At 36.6% G+C, this 19131-nt stretch overlaps 1 protein-coding gene across 4 annotated transcripts in view; it reads right to left on the reverse strand.

The window, feature by feature from the left end:
• The window catches only part of CBWD1 (COBW domain containing 1), a 47993-nt gene extending 29307 nt beyond the window's left edge, over positions 1-18686 (reverse strand). Inside the window, exons 1-6 of one of the 4 annotated variants that reach the window (XM_003273846.4) lie at positions 18356-18686; positions 15251-15337; positions 12835-12931; positions 11640-11731; positions 3192-3251; positions 1298-1335 (exon numbers count right to left, since the gene is read on the reverse strand). In XM_003273846.4, the coding sequence (XP_003273894.2) occupies positions 1298-1335; positions 3192-3251; positions 11640-11731; positions 12835-12931; positions 15251-15337; positions 18356-18509 (528 nt within the window). In that variant the 5' untranslated portion in view covers positions 18510-18686. Of the gene's footprint in view, positions 1-1297; positions 1336-3191; positions 3252-5218; positions 5517-11639; positions 11732-12834; positions 12932-15250; positions 15338-18355 lie in introns of those variants that run through there. The other 3 variants (XM_030814518.1, XM_003273850.4, XM_030815093.1) reach the window with 3 other exon arrangements.
• Positions 18687-19131: the final 445 nt, after the last annotated feature.

Consider the following 19131-nt stretch of genomic DNA (forward strand, 5'->3'; position numbering starts at 1 on the left):
CCTGACATATCCCCTTAGAGCATAATTTCAGCAAAGATTTGGGGGAAAAAAGCAAACTTAAACATTAACGAGTTCAGGCCAGGCGTGGTGGCTCACGCCTGTAATCCTAGCACTTTGGGAGGCCGAGGCGGGTGGATCACTTGAGGTCAGGAGTTCATGACCAGGCTGGTCAACATGGTAAAATCCCATCCCTACCAAAAATACAAAATTAGCTGGGCATGGTAGCATGGACCTGTAATCCCAGATACTCAGGAGGCTGAGACAAGGGAATCGCTTGAACGTGGGAGGTGGAGGTTGCAGTGAGCCAAGATTGTGCCACTGCACTCCAGCCTGGGCAACAGAGTGAGACTCTGTCTCAAAAAAAAAAAAAAATTAACACATTCAGATATGAGGTTGGATACAAAACAGACACTGAATTTAAACTTTTAAGAAATTACTGCTTTGGGCCATATCCATATGCTCAGATTGGGACCGGGTCAGTGGGTGGGATAATTTCATTCTCTTCTGCTTTTAGCGGTATTTCACTTGGGAAGTTGAGAAACATCATTTTACTGTATGTAACAACATACTTTTAAAGATCTTACTAAATGCATTTTATAAATTCAACCTCATTTAAATGCATTTTAGGACCTTAGAAGTTAACAAAAACATTCATAGCAGGATGTCTTTTACACTTGATCTTAGCCAAAAGACCAAGAAGCAATGCAAGATGCCTTTTAATGGAGAGAGTCTTCTTACCAATCCTATGTGTATATCCTGATTTTCTTCAATATGTATTTTTTAAATTTTAAGTTCCAGGGTACATGTTCAGGATGTGCAGGTTTGTTACATAGGTAAACGTGTGCCATAGTGGTTTGCTGCACCTATTAACCCATCACCTAGGTCTTCAATATTTTTTAAAAACTCATTTCCAGTGTTTAATAGCAACTTAACAAGAAAAATAAGATCTCAGATGCTTTATCAAGCTCAGTTTCTTCTATGGAACAGAAAAACTTACCAATATTGGGGTTGAATCCTTGTGAAGAGTTATACATACCAAACTTTATCCTAACCCCATATGCTTATTACAAATTATAATTCCAAATTTATCACCAAATCAAACTCAGAGTAATAAAAAAGAAATATTTAACACAAACTAATAATTAAAACACAAATTTCACCTATTGTTCAGGATATCTTTTTGAAAAAGGTTTTTTTTAAAGAAAATTTCAGATACAAACATAAAGAAAATTAAACATTCAATCCCCATATTCCCAGCTCTCAACAATGAGCCACTCACAGCAATCTTTCAACTTACTTTTAATCCATATTTTGAATCCACAATAGTTATGATACCTACAAAGGAAAAAACATTTTAATCACTTTTTAAAAAGAGTGTTTATTAATATTTGTGCAACCATACTTCAGAATGAAAATTAAAACTAACCTATTTCAGTTCACAAATGCTACTCAATAAAACAATGTACTGTTTTTTTCTCTTGCCAGTGCTGCCATTTAATTAAATTCCAGTAATAAGTCAATGCATTTCCTGAGTGGCTACCACTATTTTAAGGCACTAGAGAAGATATAAAACAAATAAAAATTTTAAATTAAATGAGAAAATAAGATTTCCTTGGCACTGAAAAAGGTTACAATCCAAAATATAAGTCAAATTTCGTAACAATCAAATGTGGTAAGTACATAAGACAGGTTATTTCTAGTTTATTTTCACATAATCAAAATCAAGACTTTTCTTAACATTTAAATTATTGCCTAAAGAATGAGACATCTTAGGATATCATTCCTAACATCTCTCACCAGATCCAAATCCAACTCATAAATGTTTTACAAAACATATGCCTAGGTTTCCAAACTACCAATTCCTTTAGCAATCTCTGAATATATGCTGATAACAAAAGAATGAGTTTAATTATGCCTGAGGAATTCAACCAGTTACACGCCACATATATTAGAGCTCAATGATAGGGCCCAGCTTAATAATTCTTAAATTTCTTAATGATTCTTACTTTTGAAAAAGTAAGAAAATTTCGACTGGTTTTTAAAAAGGTGAAAAAGGGAAAGAGAAAGGGAGAAAACATAGTTGCTTAACTAAGAAAGTTTCTAATATATTTTAAATGAAGGCGTATCATTTATAAGTTTATAAAGTAGACTGCCCAAAAGTGTTAAGGTAAATAAAGTAAGGGAGGAGTGTTTAATTCTTATCTTCAAGAGAAAATAAAAGCAAAAATATGATCCTCATATTGCCTGGCAGATTAAAATAAAAGGCTCTACCATTATATTATGGGCATAAATCAAACAACAGAGGATACAGAAAACCTACAAAGCATTTTTTTTTTTTTTTAAAGAAAACCTTAGTGGAAGCACTAAATTGGGAGTTGAGTGACATCGAGTTCCACCATTGTCTGGGGTTTTTTAATCTATATGAAGAAAGACTTCATCATTAAACTAAAGTGTGAAAAGAACAACAATGCAAGGAATTAAAGTTATAATATGAATGAACAACAATAAGCTTAACCATAAAGATTTTACTTAAAAACAAAAGAGGCAGGGTGTGGTGGCTCACACCTGTAATCCCAGCACTTTGGGAGGCCGAGGCTGGCGGATCACCTGAGGTCAGGAGTTCAAGACCAGTCAGGCCAATATGGCAAAACCCCGTCTCTACTAAAAATCCAAACATTAGCCAGGTACGATGGTGCACGCATGTAGTCCCAGCTACTCGGGAGGCTGAGGCAGGAGAATCGCTTGAACCCAGGAGGTAGAGGTTGCAGTGAGCCAAGATCATGCCACTGCACTCCAGTCTGGGCAACAAAGCGAGACTGTCTCAAAAAAAAAAAAAAAAAAAACAAGAAAGATAAAAGGAAATTTTTTTTTTTTTTTTTTTTTTGAGACAGAGTCTCGCTGTCGCCCAGGCTGGAGTGCAGTGGCGCGATCTCGGCTCACTGCACGCTCCGCCCCCCGGGGTTCACGCCATTCTCCTGCCTCAGCCTCCCAAGTAGCTGGGACTACAGGCGCCTGCCACCTCGACCGGCTAATTTTTTTTTTATTTTTAGTAGAGACGGGGTTTCACTGTGTTAGCCAGGATGGTCTCGATCTCCTGACCTTGTGATCCGCCCGCCTCGGCCTCCCAAAGTGCTGGGATTACAGGCGTGAGCCACCGCGCCCGGCCAAAAGGAAATTGTTTTTTAACTTACCATCAAGATAAATATCACTCCCTAATTCAGCATCAACCCAAAACATAGAAGCCACTGCACCTGAAAATATATAATATTCATCAAATAAAAATATTTCTCCACACTGAGAAACATGATTCTACCCATGTTCTAATTTGCCCTGATAAAATTAACAGGTAAACACATATATCTTCTTATGGAAATTATAGTGATAGAACCTTATAATTCCCTAGTTATAGCAAAAGGGAATTATAGTGATAGAACCTTTTACTATTTATACCCATTCCATTTCCATCCCTCTTGTTATTTCCTTTAAAAAAGACCAACTCTAACCACATATAAACACATCATTCTTCTACTGATGCCATAATAATTTAATTAACAGATATTATCAAACAATTTGAGCAGTATGGCTTTGTGCACATCAGACTTATTTTTATTTTCTCATCTCTTTAATATGATAATCATTCAGATCATAAATAGTGAATTATCACTCTAAAGGAAAAGGAAAACAAAACATAGATAATTCCAAAATCACTTGTCCCAAAAAAATTTACTTGTAATCTGTGTAGAACTCGAAGTAAAATTATATACTCTATGGCATTATAATTATTTCTCACACTATTTATTTAGTACTGTATAAAACCTGGGTCTGAGGAAAAATTTTTCCTAAATAATAAATTAAAACTTGTTTTTGACAGAAACTGGTTCAGTACCAAACCACATACCCTGATTAGTATGCCACAACACAAGAAAAAGAAAACTGACAGCAAGGAAAGTATTTGATTTTTGAAAGCATCACAGGCCCAGTTAGTGACAGGGCTGTCTAAAAGAATGAGTGTAGGAGAAAAACAAGGATAACCAAACTCATTCCAATGTCTAAAGCTGTCCGCCTACTCTGACAAGATGTGGGCCCCCAAGCATCACTCTGTGTCAACAGTGAAATACCTGTCAGCTGTTTACAGTGATTACTCATGCAAGATATAGCAAGGGCCACAAGATCTAATGGTTTCCTGATATCTATTGATTTTTTTCCCAAAAACTTAATAGTTTTCCAATTTGACTCAAATAGGATTTGTGAGTAACAGGGGCTGAATCAATGTCCGTTCTTTTCAAAGAAATTACTTTACCATGACAATTATTTAACTTAGAACTGGAGAGTGTCAGTCTCCAAAACGGGAAACAACTGACTTGCCAATAAGAATTTTGTTCACTTTCTTGGCTAAAACATGATTTCAATTAATGAGGGGGAAAATTAAATCTACTGTATCACTACTCCAAACAGTAAGTCATTTAAAAAAACATGAATTTTTTCACTCAGTAAAATATCTAACACACATAAATCATTTTGTAATTTTTAAAAATTCATTGATTTTTATTCTAATAAATAGTTTATAAATCCTACCGTTAATATTTGCCTCCTAAGTTGAAATATGAGTGTATTAACGCTTTATTCTAAAATTGGTATTTATCTTTGATATAATACTTGCCAGACTACACGAGAAAGAGCTATTTAAAATTTGGATGTAGGTATTTAGGAGGAGTAAAGATGAATGAACAAAATTGATCAGTGGCTCTCAAACCAGGGTGCTTTTCTCCCCAGGGAATATTTGGCAATGTCTGAAGATGTTTTTGGTTGTCTCAACTAGGGGAATGCTACTAGCATCTAGTGGGTAGAAGCCAGGGACGTTGTTAAATATCCTACTCTGCACAGGGCAACCCCCTCACAACAAATAATTATCCAAAATGTTATCTGGATAACAATCACCCAAAATGTTATTTGTGCTGACATTGAGAAAACCTGAACTAGATTTTAGAATCTCCCTTCTTCAAAGTCTAATAAAACAAAAAATAAAAATAAAAAATAAAACAAAAAGGCCAACATTTTATTAGCAGCAACCAAATATAAAAGGGCCTGCCATAAACTTTGAACACTGACAGTCAAAATAAGAAACAAAGTTATATATGATTGATGGTCATTCCCAACTCTACCCCTACCTCCAATAAGAGGCTGTAGGGAAATAGTTTACAAAATCCCAAACACTTACCAGAAACACATTCCAAAATGGCAAAAAGTAGAGCCGAGGAATGAATAAGCAATACAGGGAAAAGTCAACAAAAAAATTTCAAGAGTGAGTTTTAACCATCTCCATGCTTTGGGAAGGAGAAGTTCAGGTCACATTCTAGGGCTCAGAACAAAGAGAAATGAGAGGTCTGAGGTCAAACGATGTCCCCATACAAGGCAAAGGAATTTTATTCATAAGCAGTTGGGCAGACCCAAGAGTGAAATACTTGGTACGTCAAGAGAGCAGAGCCTAAAGCCACATTGCCCCATTTGGCTCTCTGAATCACCACTTTTCCCTTCTCTTTCCCTCCACTCCAACAATATACAGCTTTCAAACTAGGGCTCAGGAGAAAAACAAACTTGGGTAAGGAGAGTGGAGTATTAAAAATATTTCCCATCAACACCACATATAAATTCTCCCATATCAAGAAGAAACATGTATGCATATGTATTACAGCCTGACAAAAAGAAACACACACATACAGGGAATAAAAGACAAGAAAGAACAAAAAAATGAATAAATGAATAGGGCACACAAGTGGCAAAGAACCCATTCTGGAAGGATACATAACCCAATAAAAACTAAAGAAAATTCTCAACAACTTCATCATAATGAAGAACTTGTAAACAATACAACCCTATAATAAACAAGCTCAAAAGCAAGAAGAAGCAGAATAAGATGAAAATGCAGTTTGTAGTGCTAAAGAAACTTAGAGCCTATATAACACAATGACTTAACCAATTAATTCATTTAAAATACCAAAAAAAGAACAGACACTGGAGAAAACAGAATTATTGACAAAAAGAAAGGCTTCAGATGATCACAGTAAATGCAAAGGTAAAAGACAAATCAAAGCAATCAGAATACATAGGAAAAACAAAAGAAAATTCAGTATTAAAAAAACTGGTGTCATGAAGTAGAGGATCTAATAATTTGACCAAAAAAAAGTATTCATGGTAATAAACAAGGAAAATGTTCTTGAAAGAACTAAGGGCATATTATAATTTAGGGAAAAATGATTTTAAGTGACACTTAGATACATCTTGCTTATACTACTGAATTTCAAAAATAAAGAAAAAAATTCTCAGGCATTTTAGATTTTAAAAAAGCACCTTCAAAGAGGGAGGGGGAAAAATCAGACTTTTCCACAGTAACACCAGATGTCCCAAAATAATAAAACAGTGAACACAAAGTTCTAATGAAAGTGTTCCCAAACAAGTTATTTTTCAGGAATGAAAGCAATAGGCAGACATTCTCAAGCATTAAAGAAAACAGCAAGCATTGAAACTCAGAGACTATAATACTCACAAATTCTTCCTAATAAAAGGAGAAAACATTGGACAAAGAAATCCAGCCAATCAAACACGAGGAGATTATGGAACAACGTTTACAAAGTTGAGGGGGAAAAAAGTGTGACTGATAAATTTTATACCTAGCCAAGTAATCCTTCAAGTAATATAAAAACAAAAGACAAATATTTTGAATCAATGAAGTGTATAAGAACCCAAAGAATGCATGCAGTACCTGTAACTTGAAAAGATTGCCTGACAATGAAATTCAATCAGGAGATGGACTAACTCAGGAATGGAGAAGCAACAGTACTGGTAATGAGCACCAAAACTATTAAAACATAGAACTAAAAGAATTATGACAGAACCATGACAACATAAATATGATCAACATGAAACTAGGCCAATTAATATCCTACAATGGCCTCTAAGTGTTCAAGTGAAAGGAACAGTCACCTGTTTCTCACTTTAAATCAAAAGCTAGAAATGATTATGCTTAGTGAGGAAGTTATGTTGAAAGCCAAGATAGGCCAAAAGCTAGGTCTCTTGAGCCAGTTAGCCAAGTTGTGAATGCAGAGGAAAAGTTCTTGAAGGAAATTAAAAGTGAGACACAAATGATAATAAAACTCCGGTAAACACACAAATGATAATAAAACAGCCTTATTGCTGATATGAAGTGGTCTGGATAGATGAGATGATCAAACAAGCCACAATGTTCACTTAAGCCAAAGCCTAATTCAGAGCAACCCTAACTCTCTTCAGTTCTATGAAGGCTGAGAGAGGTAAGGAAGCTGGAGAAGAAAAGTTGGAAGGTAGCAGAGGTTGGTTCGCAAGATTTAAAGAAAGAAGCCATCTCCATAACATAAAAGTGCAAGGGAAAGCAGCAAGTGCTGATATAGAAGCTGTAGTAAGTTACCTAGAAGATGTAGCTAACATCATTCATGAAAGTAGCTACACTAAGCAATAGATTTATTTATTTATTTATTTATTTATTTATTTATTTATTTATTTTGAGATGGAGTCTCGCTCTGTCACCCAGGCTGGAGTGCAATGTGCAATCTCGGCTCACTGCCACCTCCGCCTCCCGGGTTCAAGCCATTCTCCTGCCTCAGCCTCCCGAGTAACTGGGATTACAGGCTCCTGCCACCAAGCCAGGCTAATTTTTGGTATTTTTAGTAGAGATGGGGTTTCACTATGTTGGCCAGGCTGGTCTTGAATTCCTGAACTCGTGATCTGCCCACCTCGGCCTCCCAAAGTGCTGAGATTACAGGCATGAGCCACTGATTTTTAATGGAGATGAAATGGCCTCCTTTAGGAAGAAGATGCCATTTAGGACTTTCATAGCTATAGAGAAGTCAATGCCTGGCTTCAAAGATTCCAAGGACAGGCTGACTCTCTTGTTAGAGGCTAAAGCAGCTGGTGACTTCAAGTTGAAGCCAATAATCATTTACCATCCTGAAAATTCTAGGGCCATTAAGAATTATGCTAAATCTCCTCGGACTGTTTTCTATAAATAATAAAGCCTAGATGACAGCACATCTGTTTACAGCATGGTTTACTGTTTACAGCACGGTTTATTTTAAGCCCACCATTGAGATCTACTGCTTAGAAAAAAAAAGATTCCTTCAAAATATTATTGCTCATTGACAATGCACCTGATCACCCAAGAGCTGTGATGGAGATGTACAAGGAGATTAATGTTGTTTTCATGCCTGCTAACGCAACATCCATTCTGCAGCCCGCTGATCAAGGAGTAACTTTGACTTTTAAGTCTTATTTAAGAAATATATTTCATAAGGCTATAGCTACCATAGATAGTGATTCCTCTGATGGATCTGGGCAAAGTAAATTGAAAACCTTCTGGAAAGGATTCATCATTCTAGATGCCATTAACAACATGTGTGATTCATGGGAGATCAAAATATCAACATGAATAGGAGTTTGAAAGATGATTTCAGCCCTCACAGATGATTTTGAGGGATTCCAGACTTCAATGGAGGAAATAACTGCAGATGTGGTGGAAATACTAAGAGAACTAGAATTAGAAGGGGAGTCTGAAGATGTGACTCAATTCCTGCAATCTTATAAGAAAACTTTAACTAATGAGAAGTTGTTTCTTATGGATGGGAAAAGAACGTGGTTTCTTGAGATAGAATCTACTCCTGGTGAAGATGCTATGAACACTGTCAAAATGACAACAAAGGATTTAAAATATGACAGAAGCTTAATTGATAAAGCAGGGTTTGAGAGGACTGACTCCAATTTTGAAAGAAGTTATACTGTGGGTCAACTGCTGTCAAACAGCATCATGTGCTATAGAGACATCTTTTATGAAAGGGAGAGTCAACTAATGCAGCAAACTTCATTATTACCTTATGAAATTGCCATAGCCACCCCAACCTTCAGTAACTACTACTCTGATTGGTCAGCACCCACCAACATTGTGGCAAGACCCTCTACCAGCAAAAAGATTATGACTTGCTGAAAGATGAGATGATCGTTAGCATTTTTTAGCAATAAATATTTTTAATTAAGGTATGTATTTTTTTACACAATTCTATTACACATTTAATAGACTACAGTATAGTATAAACACAGCTTTTTTTTTTTTTAAGAAATGGGGTCTCATGCTGTCATCCAGGCTGGAGTGCAGTGGTGTAATCATGACTCACTGCAGCCTCAAACTCCTGAGCTCAAGTGATCCTCCCAAGTAGCTGGGACTACAGGCCTGTGACATCACACCTAGCCAAAACGCATAACTTTTATATGCAATGGGAAACAAAAAAATGTGTGTGACTCACTCTATTGTGATATTCAGTTCACTGCAGTGGTATGGAACTAAGCCCACAATATCCCTGCGGTATGGCTGTACAGTATAAGAATCCCCTGAAGGGCTTATTAAAAACAGCTTGCTCGACCTCCTCCCTTAGAGACTCTGATTCAGTAGATCTGGATTGGTCAAGAATTTGCATTTCTAACAAGCTCCCAGCTGAGGCTGAGGCTGCCATTCAACATACTATCAAGTAGCACTGGCACAGAGATCCCTGGAATAAAATTTACCTACGTGCGTGTGTGTGTGTGTGTGTGTGTGTACAGTCTTGCTCTGTGTGTGTGTGTGTGTGTGTGTGTGTGTGTGTGTACAGTCTTGCTCTATTGGCCGGGCTGGAGTGCAGTGGCGTGATCTCGGCTCACTGCAACCTCCGCCTCCCAGCTTTCAAGCAATTCTCATGCCTTAGCCTCCTGAGTAGCTGGGATTATGGGGTGTGCCATAACACCTAGCTAGTTTTTGAATTTTCAGTAGAGACTGGATTTCACCATGTTGGCTAGGCTGGTCTTGAACTCCTGGCCTCAAGGGATCCACCTGCCTCAGCCTCCCAAAGTGCTGGGATTACAGGCATGAGCCACCATGCCCAGCCCCTACTTGTATATCACAATAGTGAGATGATTACTTTTCAACTTTCTTCTTTGTATTTTTTAGGTATTTAAATTTTTTTTTACAATGAATGTTCCGTCTTTACCCAAACAATAAAATCTTTACTGTAAAGAAAGTTAAAAGAAACATTAACATTTTTCATAACTACAGTTTGTATAAAAGCTTTCTCTGTGATCTTTAGTTTTTCCTTCTTCCTCTGAAAAGCTGAATTGTGTTTAATTAAACTCTCTCAAAAGTATCAAGTTTTTGTCTATAAAATGGCAAAACTGGCTATGATGAAATAAACTGGTATTTGCTATTTCTAATAAAAGCATACAATATATTTTTCTTTCTTACCAGATTCAAATAATATTTAACACCAACATATTAGTCCAAGTCCTATCATCAGTCAGATTTATCAGAAAGGTATGAAAACCTATGCCTACTATAAGGACCAAAATAGCCTAATTCAATACTACTTTGAAAACATGGGGATGATGTTATTATGTAATTGTTTTAACTACAATAACCATTGATCACATTTGAACCCTCAGGATACTTCAATATTTCTTTTGGACAACTATGACCTGTTTAGTAAATCACCCCCAAATACTTTAAAACAGTTTTACAAATCGCCCCAATGCCAGAGACCCAGATTAAAAAAAAAATAATGGTATGGGTCAGATTCACAGAACAAGCACTAACTTTTATGCAAACTGAAAATAAAGATTTTAGGGCGGGTGCGGTGGCTCACGCTTGTAATCCCAGCACTTTGGGAGGCCGAGGCGGGCGGATCACGAGGTCAGGAGATCGAGACCACGGTGGAACCCCGTCTCTACTGAAAATACAAAAAAATTAGCTGGGCGTGGTGGCGGGCGCCTGTAGTCCCAGCTACTCGGAGAGGCTGAGGCAGGAGAATGGCGTGAACCCGGGAGGCGGAGCTTGCAGTGAGCCGACACTGCGCCACTGCACTCCAGCCTGGGCAACAGAGCGAGACTCAGTCTCAAAAAAAAAAAAAAAAAAAAAAAAAGAAAATAAAGATTTTATCTAAAAGTTATTTGGGGAAAATAAGCAGACTTTATCAATAATTAGAGCTTGGTAAGAAGGTAACAGAAACTCATTGTTAGAAACAGGTTGACTCTGTGTAGCTTTCCATAGTAGAGTTTAGAGTTTCTTGTCATGATTCCCTTATCAATGCAGTATAATAACTACTTACACAGCATTTACATTGTATTAGATATTACAAGTAATCTACAGATGATTTAAAGTATATGAGAGGATGTGCATAGGTTATAGGCAAATACTACACCATTTTATGTAAGGGACTTGAACATTCATAGATTTTGGTATCCTCAGAGGTTCTGGAACTAATACCCGTGGATGCCAAGGGACGACTGTATTTAGAGGTAGAATGTCTCTGCTTTTCCTACATGTCTTTATTTTTAACAACTTCTGTTCTTACAAATAATCCTAAGTCTATCAATAAAACTTCAAATTCTATTAACAGCTTAAAAGTATCAAGATCATTCATTCAACTGCCAAAGAAAATGACAACCTAGTACTTTTCCTCTTTTAAACCAAAAGAAGTTTTTGGTTTAATACTAACGAAAGCTTTAATACTCATTTTAAATATTCCTCTAATACATCTATTTACAATATATCACAGAACTATATTCTGGTTATTAATAATCTCACTTCTTACCAGGATCTGCTAATCCAGTGGTCTCTAACAGTATGTAATCAAATTTCCCCTTCTTCTGCATCAAATTCTCAATAGCTCTAAGGCCATTGTCCCTGGAGAATACCAAAACATAATTTACAGTTGATTACCTAAATATTTTGAAGTGATTATTATAAACACTTTAAAATATATTCAACAACCCGAGACAAAAGTATCCTTAGGAATGTGAAAATTTAACTCACTTCTAACCTTCTAACAAAATGTCCGTCCCATATTTACCAGTGAGAAAACAATAGATGAATATATATAATAGGTAAAAAGAAATCATATACATAATAATACTTTATTAAAATTAAAAGCAGAGGAAACTTTATTTGACCAAGTATCTTTTTATAGCTTCATGAAATTTAAAAACCCACATACAAAATAATGATAAAATTTATTAACTATAGTAGTTTAATATAATAGCTAAAGGGACACTGATATTAAACACCATTTAATTCTATTTTACACTAGGATGCAAGGTTTTAATTTCCCTTTTTTCTTATTTTATCAAAATTGAAGGAAAATACTTAATAGATTACATTTTGGTTGTTCAAGAAAGTCTGTTATAATTTTATACTTGCCAATACATTTGACACAAAGTCAAACACCTAAGGGAGTAAATGATGCCGAAGAGATTTAATTCACTAGAATACACAAAATTAACACTACAAGCAGTCATTTTTATAATTCATTAAACAAATATTTGAGTGTTACTATCTGTTGGGTAACTCTTCTAGGGTCTATGGTAGACTAGTGAACAGACACTGTCCTTGGAAACTTAACTAGTGGAACATAATGTAAGGTTTTTCTCTTTTTTCATAGTCATTTATTTTTTTTATAAGGTTGAACACTTAGAAATATGACCAATGACATATTAAATTCAGAATAATCATTTTTTACATATGAGATTTTCATGCACTAGAGATTAAATAAGCCCTGACATCAAAAGCAATAAAAACTCAATAAAAGGACCAACACATTAGAGCAGATAGAAAAGACAGCAACAAACACTTTAAGAAAATGCTTCCTAATAAGTTTATTTTCTATTTGTTTGAAAATACAATGAAGCAAACTGTGTAAATTCAGTTAAATTACTCAAGAAAATTAAAGCTGGAAATATAATCGATAAACATTTCTAGTAAACCATGTACATAGTAAACACATTCCTCACTTCACAGAACAGCAGAGGCAACCGTTTCTAAGTTCCAGCCACTCTTCATAGAGCTCTCCACCATGGCTAACAGCTAAGGATTTTTCCAGCGCACTTCCTAGAATAATTAACAAACAGCACTCTTTAGCTTATGTCCATTAGCCAACAAAAAACAAAGATGAGGATAACTCAATAATGGAGATCTTAAAGCAGAAACTGCATTTTATAACCTATATTCTTTCATTTTATTCATGCAGCCTCGATATCTAAATTACAGTACACTACATTATTTTAGCTTTTATTTAAGATGACTTACGCCCTGAAAAAGACACATTCTAAAGTGATAAACAAACCTACTTCCTCCTTAGGCCTCTTACTTGGCCACCCCCATTTCTTAATAAAGTAGCTATCTCGAAGGCATTTTTTTCTTGTCCAGGGTAAACTTTCTAAATAGACTAGTATGTTTTATATACTGGATTTTGTATGCCCTTCAACCTCTTAAGAGACTGTCTTATCTATCTTTTTCTTTTCATTTTTCTTCTAAATTGTTTCTGTTAGACAAACTGCTGAATATTCCCAATGAGTAAAAACCCTAGTTCATCTTGAGGAAGATTTTTGGCCAGTGTATCATGTGCTCATTTAAAAATTAAACTTATAGGGAGGCCAAGGCGGGCGGATCACGAGGTCAGGAGATCGAGACCATCCTCGCTAACACGATGAAACCTCATCTCTACTAAAATTACAAAAAATTAGCCGGGCGTGGTGGTGCGCGCCTGTAGTCCCAGCTACTCGGGAGGCTGAGGCAGGAGAATGGCGTGAACCCGGGAGGTGGAGGTTGCAGTGAGCCGAGACTGTGCCACTGCACTCCAGCTTGGGCAACACAGCGAGACTCCATCTCAAAAAAAAAAAAAAAAAAAACTAAACTTTCAGTCAAATTCACATATTTTCCTAGCAATACTTACTTAAGAAAGAATAAACTATATTTGAAGTGCCTGTTATAAGAATTATTTTAAATGTTTTACTTTTCCTCTAATAAAGAAATATACCAAACGGTGAAGTTCTAAAAGTCCAGTAAGCAAATGAGCCCCCATAAAATTGAGTAGTTTTACATTTACATATTTTTTATATTTCAGCTACGTATTAATAAAGAGCTTCTAAAGAGGTTGATACGGAATTCAGACAATATACAGAACGTTAATGAAACATGAAGGAAAGTGTTGAGAATGCTGTGAAAAATAAAATTGCAAAAATGATTCAGGAAAAAACAAAGAAAATAGTAAGAATAAATGTAATCAGTGTGCAATAGGTTATTTAATAAGATGATAAAAAAAAGTCTGTTATTAGAAATCTCAGGATTTTTGCCTAAAAAGCACTTTTCTCTTTAGTTTATTAAAAGCAGAAATCGAATATAACTGGCTTCCCATCCTATTCATAAAACCTAGCTCTTTTACTCTTTACACTGAAAAAAATAGTACGTTTTAAAAGAAATCGTTTCATAGATACTGTTTTTTGGCTAGAGGTGAGCTTTGATTACAATTCACACTTATGAAGAAAAACTCCTATGAAGGTAACAGAAGTATTGTGTCTAGCGCTTTTTTTTTTACTACAGTTTAATATTTGAGTTGAGAAGTTAAGCACGCTTATTTTCACAGATAATTTAAGATACATGAGGATAAAGACCATATGTTTACCTTATTTTTAAAATATTGAGTTTTAACCGCATTGCAGATAATAAACATTAAACAAAGTTAACTAATAAGAGAAGCATTTTCAAATATTTTTCATGAGTTGCAATAGAGTCCATACAAAAGTGCCTTTCTAGTTCCTAAAAAAACCATTTTTTGGCCAGGCATGGTGCCTCACACCTGTAATCCCAGCAACTTTGGAAGGCTGAGGTGGGTAGATCACAAGGCCAGGAGCTCAAGACCATCCTGGCCAACATGGTGAAACCCTGTCTCTACTAGAAATACAAAAATTATCTGGGTGTGGTGGCACACACCTGTAGTCCCAGTTACTCGGGAGGCTGAGGCAGGAGAATCACTTTAACTCAGGAGACAGAGGTGGCAGTGAGCTGAGATTGCACCACTGCACTCCAGCCTGGCGACAGAGAGAGACTCTATTTCAAAAAAAAAATAAAATAAAAAATAAATGTTTTTTCATATGTCTAGATTTTTACTTCTGGAGTCATTTATTTCATGTAAAAAATCTAGTTTAATTCTGTTAATAAGAATTCCAAAGTTATACAAAATAAAATTTTATTAAAACTAATTTCAGTATCTCAACCCATATAAATCTTAACAGAAATTAATCTAATTTTTCTAAAGCTATCCACATCAATACCTTGCATTTCCATTTTTAAATATGGAATATCAATTCACCAGCGGAATAAACAGTCACATAAAGTCTTGCAACATGACATTTACTGAACTTTACTTACCTTCCCCAAATTCATTTAAAATGACCGCTACTCTTTTACTATGTTGCTCTGTCAAAATATAGTTCAGAAGTGTTGTCTTCCCGGCACCTATAAAACACATTTTTTGTACATTAAAATTTCAAAATAATTTTAAAGATACAAAAAACATATAAAGAATCCTAATGTTTTTGAGAATTTGCATGCTATTTTTCATATATTATTTTAGTATAGAACATCCTAGAGGATAAGATTAAAGCATCCTTTGAAACCTGTTGCAAAATACTTTATGTAGACATAAAATTTTATATTTACAAATACTCCTACAAGTTGAAACAGTTTCTTCAACCTAGCCTAACCTTCCCTAAAATTTACACACAATCTTTTATTTATAATGACCTTTTATTTCAACATTAACCAGATGCAATTCAGGCTGACTATATGGCTACTTATAGTATGCTTTAAACAATCTATAAAAGTTTTTATGAAATGGGGAATAGAGCCAGGTAGTGTCAACAATGGACAGAATGTTCAGTAAGATAAATTCATAAAGCTATACCAACTTTATCCAGCAGGTGGCATATGAAACCCAATATGTCAATCTCCAGTAGAAAAAAAATAGTCTTGTGAACCGTACAGGCTAAAGTTCATAGAGGAAAAAAAGAAAATCCTAACTGCATAGTATTGTAGTTCAATTGTATGACTATATCATTTCTTTATCTTTTTTTTGTTGGACATTTGGTTTCCAGTGTTTTACTATTACAGTGCTGCTAAAAAATTTTACATGTAGGCTATACATGTCTTCTGAAATACATTAAGTTTTCTAGTATATAACTAGATCTTCCTATAACTAGGAAGATTTTACGGAGTATTAGGGTATTAATATCTTTTAGGTCATATTCCTTTCAAAGCTTTTTAAGAGATGAAGGCTGATATTTAGAGTACTTTAGGAAGCTCAACATCACAAAAACATGAAGTAGAGAATGGAAGCGAGAGACAGGGCAATGAGGAAAATCTTAAAACCAGTCCAAGCCTGAGACAGAGACCCTGAACATGAGTGTTTCACAGGGCAGTGATGTGAAAACTGAAAGGAAAGGGTGAATGTAAGAAATCTTCTAAGAGAAGATTTACCAGGGCTTTTTAACCATATTATGAAAAAAAACACTTTAAGACATAGTTCATTCATTCGAAGGTTTCTAATACGTTACAGATTTATGCTGGGCCTTGGTGAAAAAGTGAACAAGACAGTCTCTGCCTTCATAGAGCTTAGAAATATTAAGGGAAGCGGGTAATGGAGGGGAATTCAGAGAATAAGGAGGCAATTATGTCACACGGTGACATATTCAATAGGAGATGTACAAAATGCTATGGAGAACCTAAGAGGGACATCTAGCCAGAGGAGTCGCAGTAAAAAATACCTATTCCAAGGGGCTAAAATACTTGGCACCTTTGAAGTAACATTAGTTCATTGTGCGGGGCCAATTTGGCAGGCTGGAAAGGTTGGCAAGATCCAGATCCTATAGGTCCTTGTAATTCATGTTAAGGAATTTGAATTTTAACCCATAGGGACGCTACTGAAAGGTGTGACGCAATCGGATTGACATTTATAAAGATCATTAAGGCTAACATGCAACGAATAAATTAAAGGGCAGCAAGACTCCAGATTAGTCGGGAGGCTTTTAGAGTATTCCCAATGGTTGGGATCAAAGGTGCAGGATTTGGGGGGATGGTAACGGATGAAGTTTCAGACATGTTAAGTTTTAAGTTGTAGGACATCAAAATAGAAATTACACAGGCGTGCAACTAAAGATGGACAAAGGGGGAAGTTGGAGGGAGCCTTAAAAAAGAAGCCAGAGAAGCAGGTGGAAAAATCAGAAGAAAAATGTAATAGAAGACAAAGGAACAGTGTTTCAAAAAGGGAAAATGGTCAGGGATAGGAGTGAAACTATTCCTAGATTCAGCAACAAGGTTGCTGGTATTAGTCCTCACTCCTGAGCTTCAGATCATTTTCTCCAATGATCTACTGACCTACCAGTGAGCAACATGGGAAAGGCCCGAGGGACACGTTTGAAATACATTGTTTTGGACAAGAAATTTGTTCATCTTCTCAGTAGAGCAGCCTCTGAATAACTGTGGGGAAATGCCAAAACTCAATTCCTTTATAAAATTACTTTCAAGCAAAAAAACGAGAATAAACTTACAGTCTACAAAGTTTAAAAAAAAACAAAAACAGTTATTTCTTATTTTTACATAAAAGGTCATGAGGTGGCCCAAGTCTGTACCTGTCTCTAGCAACACCTAGGAATATTATTTCCCGGAAACAGTATCATTTTATTTACATTTCTTAACTTTTTCCAAATTTCTAATACAGTCATATATTTGTTCTAGCCCTTCTATTTAACTGTAAGGTTTAAAAATATATTTCTCAAACTTTTCCAGTAAGAAACTTCCAGTGTAAGTGCATAAACCGCCCTTCACGAAACTGCCAAGTTCACAAGCCTGTGGTTTCGAGTATCCCTGTGCACTCCTAAACGTTCTTAGTTTGAGAAAGTCTTGGAGGACAGAGATTTTACTCTTACTTCCTACGCAGTGGTTTACAAACAGACCTCAAAAAAAAAAGTGTTTGAGATAGGAGCACTCCCCGCCAACCGGCTGGAGGACTTTGGCTCGTGGGGAAGAAGAATCTACTGAGGAAAGCCCCACGTGTCGGGCATTTTACAGAGGGGACATCCTTTAACGGCAATAGGTAGGTGGTGCCGGCCCTATTTCACAGGTGACAGGTATTTTTCCATTTTCAGGTGAGGTAGATGAGCGTCAGGAAGGTAAGATAACTTGGTAAGAGGGCACAGAGATAATTGGGCGGCGTGTCTGAGCTTCAAAGCCTTGCTTCAAAGGCTAACTTTCCATCTCACTTGAGAAATGGGAATCGAACGCAGAGGGGACCGGGCATCATTACACTCCCAAGATGACAGGTAACCCACGCGAGGAGCAAGTGACCCAGCCTCTACCTCAAAGACATCTGCTCTTGATCCTGAGGCCCCAATGCCTCAGGAGAAGAGGCACCGGCAGCCCCCAAAATCCCAGGACACCAGAGTTCACGGCATTTTTGTGACCGGGATGGTTAGTTACCTAAATACCCGGTGATAATTGTGACTGGGATCTTGGCGCCGAGGCCAGACTTTTCCTCCTCCTCGCTTTGCTTCGCCTCAATAGGAACCAATTCAGGACAATCCTCCTCCGCAGAATCCTCTTCCTCATCCACAGATCCAACAGCGGGTAACATTCCGGCCTACAGCACGTCCCTACCTCAGCCGAACCGTTGGTACCAACAAGCCGTACCGCAGCCGCGCACGCCCGGCACGCACTCCAGGCCTGGACAGGGCGTGACGTCATCACATCGCGACGCTAGCTGATCCCGGCCGCATTACCTGGGCTCCGGAAGAAAAGTGCCTCGTCCCTTAGCCACACCCCCCGGGGAGGTGGGCTCTCCCCGACGAAAGCTGGACTCGCCCCTGGGCGTGTTGTGTGAACCTGAGCGACGCTGCGGAGTCCCGAGGGCGCACTGACCACCCGTCTGAAGGTGTCACTGGCGCCTAGAGCCTTAATAAGCTACTGGCTGTAGGTAGGGCTGAGGCCAGCCTGCTGGAAATCTGGAGTGAGTAGCCTGACCTAACCAGTTCCCACAGGGCATAGACTTTATCAACTTGATTTTTTAGTCTCGTTAAAAAAAAAAAAAGTTTTAATTCATAAGGGAAAGAATGGAAGGTTATAACATTACAATTTTAATTGTAATTTTTATACCTGAAGGATAACCAGTGACACTTTTTTCTTTTTTTATTATTACATATTATATATGTAATTCCAAATTTTTAGTATTCATGCATCACTTTTATTTACTTTTTTCT

Source organism: Nomascus leucogenys, chromosome 1a (genome assembly GCF_006542625.1).
Source record: "Nomascus leucogenys isolate Asia chromosome 1a, Asia_NLE_v1, whole genome shotgun sequence".
NCBI lineage: Eukaryota > Metazoa > Chordata > Mammalia > Primates > Hylobatidae > Nomascus > Nomascus leucogenys.